This window comes from Daktulosphaira vitifoliae, unplaced genomic scaffold, assembly GCF_025091365.1.
Source record: "Daktulosphaira vitifoliae isolate Bord-2020 unplaced genomic scaffold, ASM2509136v1 Scaffold_4, whole genome shotgun sequence".
Lineage (NCBI taxonomy): Eukaryota > Metazoa > Arthropoda > Insecta > Hemiptera > Phylloxeridae > Daktulosphaira > Daktulosphaira vitifoliae.
This window is the reverse complement of record NW_026099575.1, coordinates 29,880,523-29,891,575: the sequence shown is the minus strand read 5'-3', so window position 1 is coordinate 29,891,575 and position 11,053 is coordinate 29,880,523. Positions and strand designations below refer to the sequence as shown.

Sequence of the window (11,053 nt, the reverse complement as noted above, 5' to 3'; positions counted from 1 at the left end):
AAAATATTGTAATAAGTCCTATATTAACTTTAGGATAAGTACTTATTGAGGTACAATCATTTTAATACATAGAGTAGGTATGTATTGCGTGTGGTTATAGCTCGTGTTGGTGTTTATTTAGAATCTCGTCCTATTCTAAAATTTTTTTATTTTTAAAAATAATTAATATAAAATATATTTTTAATGTAGTTAAAAACTATAAATGTTCAAAAATTAAAATAACGCGAAGTATTCACTTGATCAAAAGTTATTAAAAATGTCAAAACCTGGTAAGACACTATGTATTCTTTTAAGTTCAATAGATCCTATTTAATGAATAATAGTAATTTAATATACAAAAAATACATAATAAGTTATGTAATTTTATTCAATTTTTAAATTTCTTTGTTTTAATTTGTACATTTATTGTAAATGTATTTAAATTTAAATTGATCATTGTGATCAAAAACATTTTTTTTTAAATTTTTTAAAAAAGTTTTTAATGGATTTCTTTACAGGTATTCAAATTCAACTATAATGAACTAAATAATGGGTTGTACATTGTGTTTAAGTTAAAATTAGTTACAGATATTGCTCTTTTTTTTACGAAGAGTAATTAAAATTAAAAAGATCTTGTTTGAAATTTTATCTAATTTTTATTATTATTTTGTTTTATGTAGTGAAAAGTGTTTAAATAATATTTTAAAGTAGCCACTAGGATTATTAAGTTATAAAAACTTGAGAGAAATCAAAAAAATCCTGTACAGTGGAATCGCGGCATAGTGAGGATGTAGCTTAGTTGAGTGAAGTTAAAATCAATTTAGACTGATTTCTTATAGTAGAATAAACGTCGGGACAAATTGTATTTTAAATATTGTAGTATAAATTTTAACCATATATGAGACTAACATATTGTATAGTTCGTTTTAATTATTATAAATAAATTTAGGGTTTATTTGTAGTGAAATTTAAGAAATCGACTAAAATCTAGGTTGTTACGTTTTAAATACTGCTTGTTTAAAACACCAAAAATGTCAAAATTAAAATTAATATTGTGGGACGTTTTAAATTGTTTATTTATGTTTAAAAAAAATATTTTTAATAAATATGTTTTTTAACAACTTTGCTTAAATTAATATTATTTAATTATTACATAGCAGTGAAATTAAATTGTTCTTCACTTTTAATAATTATAGAGATATTCCTAGAAATATTAACACATAATATTAAAAAACTTTAAATATATTTACAAAAATGATTTTTCAAATTAAACACATACTAGATGTATATTAAAAAGTTTGTATAATACATCAATAACGATTGTTATTTATATCTAATAAACATATACTTATAAAAAATAATTAATACTATAATAATTTTGGAGATTACCTACACTAAATAATGGCAAAAAAATAAAGTAATTAAGAATTATCAAGTAACAAAAATATATTTGGTAGCTAATAATTAAATTAAGAAAAAAACATTTAGATTTTCATTTTGAAAATAATATTCGAAAAATTATTAACGATTGAATAAAATATGTCCCTTTTGAAGTATTCAATATACACCTTAAATTAATATACATTTTTGTTTATTTATATAATTTTTTTGTTTGAAAATTATATGTACAATAAGATTATAAAACTTATTTTATAATACTTATTAAATGTTTTGAAATATAAATACATATGTGCTGATATTTATCATACAAATTATATAATAGCCAGTAGTTGTGTGATGTGTGATAACAAAAATCATCTCATCAAATTATTTTCTTTCGAAGTCAAATTCGTTCGATTGCTGTTGTTGTTGTTGGAATTGTGGCCTTTGTTGTGATTGCAAAGTAGGCCTCCTTTGTTGAAGTGGTATATTGACTTCTTCAGATGAATGGAACACTTGATTTGGCAATGGTTGTCTTGCAAATTGTTGTGGCTGTTGTTGCAAGATAATTGGCCTTGGAGAGGATAAGATTTGTACTTGCTGTGTCTGTTGTGGTTGTGGTTGTTGTACTCTTTGTCTTATAACTGGCTGTTGTCGAAATTGTTGTGGTCTATGTTGTGGTGCTTCTTCTCTTTCGTATTCTTCTTCATTCTCGAAGCTGTTAGTTGGATAATATCTGTCTGCATATCTGATGGTAACATTAGGCCTAGTTTGAGCTTCTTCGGCATTGACAGGTTTATACAAGAAATCGTTAACAAAATGATATTGCGATGAGTCTTTGCAGATATTTTCACTGCTGGGGGGTAAACAAATCAAATGAACCTAGTATAAAATTCCAAAATGTTATTATTATCATTTCTTAACGTTGAAAAAAAAGCTTTCTTTTTAAGTTGTATTACAAAATATAGGTATAGTTTGAAGAGCTAAAAAGCTTAATATTGGTTCATACATTAGCTGTACACTATCAACTATATAACTATGTACAATCAATCAAATAAGAATATAAAATAACAAAAATACGAATTTTACTTTTATTTGTACAAAATTATTTAATTTTCTCAATAAATCAAAATAAAGTCACAGGCTACATGTGTTAAGGTGGTGTAAGTATAAGTACTTATATTTTCATATAGTTTATGATTAAGTTTTTTTTAATCTAGAAGTTAAAAGAACTCAAAGTGCTATGGTTCAATATATTTTAATAAGTGAGAATTATTTTCAAAAAGGTGAATTGTTTAAAAAATACTTAGTTTTATACATGGTAAGAACTTAAAGGCGTTTGTAAATATCTACTTTAAAAATAAAGCATTAATTAAAGTTCCCAACCTACTTTTAAAAGTTATTTTTATAAGATTGATGATTGTAGTATGCATTTATATATAAAAGTCTATCTGTTAGTTTTAAATGTTATATTTTAACCTGATGAAAAACGAATCCTTCTGGGCATATCCAAGAATGTCTTGCATTATCCTGACAATAGTGGAATACTTCACAGTTTAGACCATCGTCGGCATAGTATCCAGTTTTTTTACCACTACACGAGAATTTAGATTGTGGTAAAAGTTCAGTAAGACGATCAGGTTCTTCCTTTTCTTCTTCTAATTCTTGGGCTTCTTCCTATAATTAATCAATTTAAATCATAATTTAATTCTGGTTCATTGTTTTAATTGTAAGTTAAACAAAGTTTTGTTCATTTTTATAGGAAAATAAATAATGTAATGCATAAAACATAAGATTATTTTTAATTAAAAAGTTACGTTTGATATATACTAACGTGATACATTGCAAAATAATATTGAAATTACCAACGATGAAAGCTGTGAGTACGGCATTTAGCCTTAAGAATGTATTTTTTATTTTAATTTTAAAACTGTATTAATTTTTGAAGAAATCATAGTAATATTTAAATACTAACAATGTATTTTATGTATTTATTTAAATATGTCACCTGATGAAAAGAATAGTGATGTGATTTAAAAAATGAATAAATTTTACTGGAGAGAAAATAAAATAGAAATTTCCATGTTACTTAATTACAAAATATGTTTACCTAAAATTTTCCGAGAAATGATTATAACTATACTAACAAAAATTTGTCGACTTATAATTCAATATTTTTTATATATTTTGATGGTACAAAAGTCATAAAATTGAAAATTTTGAACTATTATTATTGCCGACTATTAGCGTTGTCTTTATTTAATAATAGTAACTATTATTGAATTACAAACTTAAATTTAAAATAAGTACTGTCTTTAACTAATTAAAAATGTTACCGATAGAGGTTGATGGGCAAATGGTTTAAATTGTTGTTGCTGTTGTTGAGATTGTCTTCTTGGCGCATCTTCAGTTGGTCTGTTTATGCGAATTGGTTGTAAAGTTTGGGGAGATGGCGATGGAGGTACACGGAATTGATTGAACTAAAGTAAAATACAGCTATGATGAATGATTTAATTTTTATTATTAAAATAGCTTCTTTAATAACTACGGAAATTTTATTATTATTATTTATATTAAAGTTTTTTATTCGCTCATTTATACAATTTATAAAATTTGGTATACGTCCAGGGTCACATATGGGTGTGCGTAAAGTTCTAAGGGTGACACTGAAATAAAGAGCAATATAAATTACAAAGTTGAAGACCTATATATTGTTCATTCATATAAAAAAAATAGCAGTACATAAAAAATAGAGAAAAATTTGTTTGATAAGCAAAATAAATAGGTTATTAGTAGCGGTATGTATGAGTATACCGGTGGCATAATTCCTAAATGCGGTTCTGATAACAGTAAATATTTTTAACCTGAGTACAGAATTTTTAACATTTTTCAAAAGTTATTAGCCTCTCTTTGTCACAAATGTTTGAAGAGTGAATTATGTTTTTGAGTAATCTAATAAATGGGAGACTTATAATAAAGTGTTTTGCAAAAAATCTAGACTTTTATATTTCTAATAATCAAGTACATAATATTTGCTTTCTTAATTATGATAGATTCTCTTTCCTTTAGATTTCTTAACTATTAATGAAAAAAATTTAAAATGATTTTTTTACGATTAATTTAAATAGAAGTTTTATCAAACATTTCAAGGTAAAGCTTCAAGTCTGGTGGTCTCAAATTGGAAAAAAATTATGCAGTTTCAGGTAATGAATATTACACAGAAAAGAAAAACGGTATTTTAATTTAATTTCTGGTTTATACATCGAACTGAAATAGACAAAAGCAAATGCCAATTATAGCTTTCATTTAAATTCTCAAATAAAAAAAAAGTTGTTTATTAGCGTTCATATTTTAATTTTTTCTAAGAATTCTGAATTTGGCTTGAAATACAAAAATTGTTGAACTCTATATTATAATTTATAATAATATTTAAAGTGTTATATATATATATTATAATTAATGTTCTTTGTTAATATTTATACGTTATTATACCTGGTGTTGTGTTGGTTGGGGTCTAAATGGTAAAGGTGTCGGTATAAGAATGTTTCTTTGGTTAAGTTCTTCTTCATCCCGCTGCTCTTCATCTTCTTGTTCTTCATCAACTTGTGGCGCTTGTGATCGAAAGGCTTGAGGAGGCTGACTTCCGCCTATTCCAACAAACTTGGGTAAAGGAGCTCCTGGCGCATTGAATGGTTTTCCAGTCTGGAAAAATGTTGGGGGTTGTCGGTCTCCACCAGCAGCAGATATGTAAATTACTTGTAGTATCACAACTACTGAACTTAATACTATTATCGTTTTCATGCTATAAACATAATCGGAAAGCGTTAGAAAAATATGCAGTTTATTTTATTCCATTGCAAGTAACCAAACCATCTTTACATAGTTTTCGTTTTACGCCTTGATGATTATAGTAGATAATATTACTATGGTAAAAAGAAAAAGTACATTTGAATATACAGAAGAGACAATTATCCACTTATTTTTTTTTATTATCTATTATTATATTTGGACGAATAGGCAATGAATATTATGATATTTAAGTAGCTTTAAATGTATGACTTACTATTGAGTATGAGATAAACTGTTAACTGGAAATATAAATTGTAAACAACTTTGTATTAATATGGGTTGGTATTATGGGGCAAAGGTTGAGTAGGTACATGAGTATAATTTAAACGAGTCTTATTTCATTGCCTATCATATTTTCACTTAAGATTTTAATAGACTAAGCATATTACACTAGAATTTTGATTAGAGTTTTAAATTATAATTATAATTATGTCATATAAATGTATATTATTAAACTATGAAAAATCCTACTCATATACTTTAAGAACAAATGTAGTGTGACATTTGTAAACTTAATAATATCTGTAATCTGTAGTACATAAATATCTCAAAGATTTATAAAATGAAATAAAAAAATTCTGTTAAATGTTGGAACCATAATAGATAAGCAGATGGTGACTTAAATAGTATTAGTATTTCTATATTTATAACAAAGAAGTTTTTTTCAACTATTTAGTTTGGTTTACGACAGAAATATTCTATTAATCTAGTATATCCTTGGTAATTACCTAGCACAGTGGTTTCCTGCTTTATTTCTGTATCAAGAAACAAAAACATAGTGTTTTCCGTTGATGAAGTTAACTTGCAGTAACCTATCTGGCAGCCTAAAACGGCAGGTGAAGCTTAACTTCAGAGCTTAGCAGCATTTAAAGAGTTCAAAATACTACACTATGCTCAAAAAATAAGAATAACTTAAATATTTAAAAGAAATATTTTCCCCTGTTACAATTAAAAATGTATAACGTGAAAATATTGTTTTATTTAAAAATTTGAATAAAATATTTATGATGTAGCACATGAAAGAATAAATATTATTTTTTAGGTAAAATAAATTAAGCTATAGAATAACGTCTTAGAATTGTTTTAAATAATAATAAGGTACAAGAAATTTATTAACGAAGTCATTGGATTTTAATTCAAAAAGTTTAATTTTAATTTAAAAACATCATTAATGTTAATGATAACAATTTAAATTTAAAACAAAACTCTTCAAAAATTACTGTACAAAAATATTTTTTTAGTGTAACATATTTTTATAAATGTATATAACATATTCTTATACTCACCTGCGAAATTATTTGAATAAATCATATGGATTATAATTAAAAATTCGAACAATTTTTGATATAAGACGATTCATGTTACATATTATTATTACATGAATAAAAATGTAAATGTATTACAAAATGATAGTATAATTTCAGCTTATTGTGTTAAAATTATTTAATTGAATGATTTAAAAAAATATTTTTTCAATTGTTAAATGAAATTAAACGATGTATTATGAGAATTAATAACTACCGTGAAATGGATCTGAATTGTCTATAAAATAAAAAGTTTGCAACTACCAAATTTAATTTTTTAATTTTATACACGGTAAAGTTTACAGTTATTGGTACCTGAAGGAAATTACCACTTAGGTTTTAATCAGCATATTTATTTTATTATATAAACTGAAATTTTCTTATTAGATTTTATAAATCAAACATTTTATTGGAATTCGAATTATGAGTTCGTGTAAGATCAATACTTTTTTTTAAGTAACAGATTTTTTTAAAAAAATGTATAATATTCAGTTGGCACCTTTATTTTATCATTAGATCTAATATTATTTAGATCAGACAGTTATTGGAACAGTCTAATTTATTGAAACCTCTTTAAATTGATTATAGTACCCTTCACAGTTGATTAAAAATTATATTTATAGTACAAATATAAAGCGAATAGACAGACTAATTATTAAAAAAAAAAAAATGTTAAAATGTACCAATATTCTATACCCCTGTCAATAACTGTACACTTTAACCTAGTTTGAAAAAATATAATTGGAGCATTGGTAACTTTTACTCAAAGTATTCTAGATTGCCAATTGTATTTTTCGAGTTAAATAAAGTTGTATAAAAGTTCAATTTAGAAGTGAATAATTTAATACATGATATGCAACTCAGACTTTGTTTAGGTTTTTTGATTTTAATTCGCAAACCAAAAAAATGTTAGTATTCCAGAAAAAAAATTGTATGCAATATATTGTAATATGAGGATTGATCGATTGATCGATTGATCATTGAAAAAGTGTTGCAAGTTATAACGTAATGATGTCAGTATTTGTAAATACCAACAACATTTTTTCTTATTTAATGTGATTTTATAAAAAATTAAACTTACTTTTTTTATCCGGAAACTGCGTATGAACAAGACTAGTTGACTACAGACTCTCGACAACTATGTTATCGAGTTTAATGGTTAACTGTTTCTGTCGACATGATACTTAACTCTTCCAGTTCTTACTATATTCTATTTTACTTTCATCCAGACCATTCTCTTTCAACCTCCTACTATCTACGATTATTTAATAGTATCTCATGATACTTTTCATTGTTAAATAAATAGATATACGACTAGTCAACGTCATAATATTAAAATAACGAAGCAGAATTAATTAGCAATTTTCAATGTGAATGAAACCGAAAATTAAAAATATATTCACCGTTAATTATTATATAGTATCACTGTTATAATAACACAGAATCTGTAGTATATTTCATTCATCTAATTAAGTTGTCTAACCTTAAAGAAATTTTTAAGAAATATCAATAAGCAGTGATTTAGGCAATAGTCTTTTATAAAATAGATTAATTTTTGACTACGTGTTCGGACTTAATTAATAAAAATTCATTTACTTTTGATTTTTTTTTCATGTACATTTTGCAAATAATCAATTATCGCCTGTAAACAATACAAATTCGTCCATGACTGAAGGAAATATCTTATAATTAATTTTATTTGAAATTATATCATATGTATTTATTTAAAATGAAAGATCATTGTTGTTTGAATAAAATTTCTCCATTTTTAACTGGGTAAAAAGCTAGAAAATGTTATTTATGGACAATAATTTTGTGATATTTACCATAATTTGTTTCTGAAAAGCTTTTCTAACACATTCGCCTTAGAGAGTGGTATTTGACATCAAGAATTGAATAGTTAAGAGTGTTTTTCATTTTTTAAAGTTTTTTTAAATTTATACTTTGATATCATACTTTGATATTTATTTTCTGGAATATTATCTGCCATAATGATTTTAAAAAAATTATAATTAAACAAACATTTTAATAATAACATAATTATAATGTTTATAATTTCATTTTTCCTAAAATTTCAATTTTACACTTATCCTCTTCGGCTCGAATACCACAGAATTAATCTGTTTTATTACTTTTGAAACACTCTGTATATTTGTTGTTATATGTTTTCATGTAATTAATTTCTTTAATTATAATATGATTCATATAACCTTTTTAATTACATCTTTATTATCATATGTATATGTACACTTGTAGATTCAAAAAGTTCAAATGAATGTGATTGCAATGACATTCATTTTAACTTTTACATTTTCATTTTCTAAGATATTTGTGCAAATATGTTTTTTTGTAGTATTATGAATAAATATGGGTTTTCTGTATAATTTAGTACATAAACGAGTTCTATATTTCTATTATTTATGGTATATTTAATTTACAAAAAAATATCTTACAGTGGCTTTTAATTAAAAATGTTGATAAAATTGCTTCTTCTGAAAAATTAAAAAAAAAAGTTTATTCGGTTATTGCCCCAAACCCTTCAATTGTGATATTTAGTTCTTTAAAATTAAATCAGTAACTTGCAAAGAACGACAGTAGGTGAGTAGCCATTATAAAGATACTCAAAGACAAAAATATTTTGTCACACGTACGTGTTGTTATGTCTACATAAACCGCCTTCGCTGTTCAGTAAAAAACATCATGCCTATGTTTAATGAATCGAGTTATACAATTTGTTTTCTTCTCAATCTTTCTTCAAAAGGAATTTGGTTACCTTCAGTACTATCAAAACGTATTTTTTTCTCTGTTCATATTATCATATTATACTACCACGGGTTGTTCCAATTGTCACTAACGCTTTTCGCCCAGTTACGACATTCATACGATGTTAATATATTATGATAAAAATTATTTGTTATATGATCGGTATATTGTTCCATTGTAATTTGCGTTGGAAACTTTATCTTTAATTCTTATTTACAATCTACCCTTTCTGTCTTGTTTGCATTTCAGTAAGTAGTATTGTTATTCTACATAATTAAAAATATAATAGGTATCTGAGACGTCCATAATTTGATAGTTTATAAATTAAACATGATTAATATACAATGATAATATACATGATTTTAAAATATTAGTGCATATGAATCAAAGAATAATTATCAGACTCGGATTAAGGGGACGAGAGGGTAAACGCCTTGGGTCTTATGCGCTTAGAGACCCATCACAAATTTTTAGGACCTGTCATGATTAGTAACAAACAGTTTTTCTGTTTTTTTTTTGCTCATCACTTTTTATAACAGCAATATTTTCTATAAGAGAAGAGGTCATCTTAAAGTATCACCTCGGGGATCATACAGGTCTTAATCCTGATAATTATCAATTAATATGTTATTACAAATCTGTTAGGTAAAAACTAAATATATGTTATACTAAGATTCGTTTAATTACACAATTTGATTTACTTGTACTATGAGTAGATATTTTTACTGAGAGTTATAATAATATATTGTTACATTACTAATTAGACTTTGTATGCAAATACATAATTTTGGGGGATATAATAAACGAAAGACTAAACCGGAACTGTGTATGTAAACCTATTATTCTTTTCTATATTTTTGGAAAGTACATAAAACAATTATAAAGATTTTCATGCAATAAAAATATTAGGCGTGTTGTTAAAAAGTTATTTTTATATGGTTATAGAACAATAAAATTATACAGCGTTTCAAAATTTAGCAGTTTTAAAAAAGCAGTTTAATTTAATAGAAAAGAGTACTATAAAAAATCAGGTTTTACAAGTTTCAATTATCTAGTTCTCGGAAGTATGCTGATAATCGAAAATTATTTCTATTTTTTGAGGGGGTTAAAGTCGTAATAGTGAAAAGTTGATTTTTTAGTAAAATATGTTCGGCTGAGAAGTAAATATTTTATATTTAACAATTTTTTTGATACGATATTTACTAATAAGATAAATAAAGTGACACTATGATTTTATTTTACTTAATTTTAGAATTTTAATTTTCATAAAAAACGTATATTATAGAACTTTAAATTAGTATTTGAAAAAAATTAAATTTGACTATTGACAATATGATTATTATGAACTCCATAATTATAAAAAAAAAATGAAATTAGCTCATTTCGAGAACTAGATAAAACTTTTTATAACTAACTTTTTTTTCTGGTAGTGTCTTATTATAAATAAAAATTAATGAAAATTTGACAAGAGAATGAGATAAAATAATCCCATAATATTAAATACTCGACATTTTTGACATAACATTACAATCTAAAACCTCAATAGGCGTTGGCTCTCTTATTAGTTATTATTGTAGAAACTAATTTATAAATACCCTTCCAGTTTCGCATTAAAACTAAAAACATTTTCTTGCTTTGTACTAGTGAAAATTTTTTTAAAACTTAATGAATTGTTAATATAAATTAGTCGTACATTTATTAAGTATTATTAGTATATTATTTACTTTCTATAATCTCTAGAGAAATCTCCATAGATGTATTCCCTTAAAATTAAAAAA

At 24.6% G+C, this 11,053-nt stretch overlaps 1 protein-coding gene across 1 annotated transcript; it reads right to left on the bottom strand.

The window, feature by feature from the left end:
* Positions 1 to 1,203: 1,203 nt before the first annotated feature.
* LOC126903465 (putative mediator of RNA polymerase II transcription subunit 26) lies at positions 1,204 to 7,727 on the bottom strand. The gene is made up of 5 exons (XM_050681613.1): positions 7,594 to 7,727; positions 4,852 to 5,161; positions 3,696 to 3,839; positions 2,839 to 3,036; positions 1,204 to 2,241 (listed from the first exon to the last, which is right to left on the bottom strand). The coding sequence occupies exons 2-5, from the start codon at positions 5,158 to 5,160 to the stop codon at positions 1,747 to 1,749; spliced, it is 1,146 nt and encodes a 381-aa protein (XP_050537570.1). The 5' UTR covers position 5,161; positions 7,594 to 7,727; the 3' UTR covers positions 1,204 to 1,746.
* Positions 7,728 to 11,053: the final 3,326 nt, after the last annotated feature.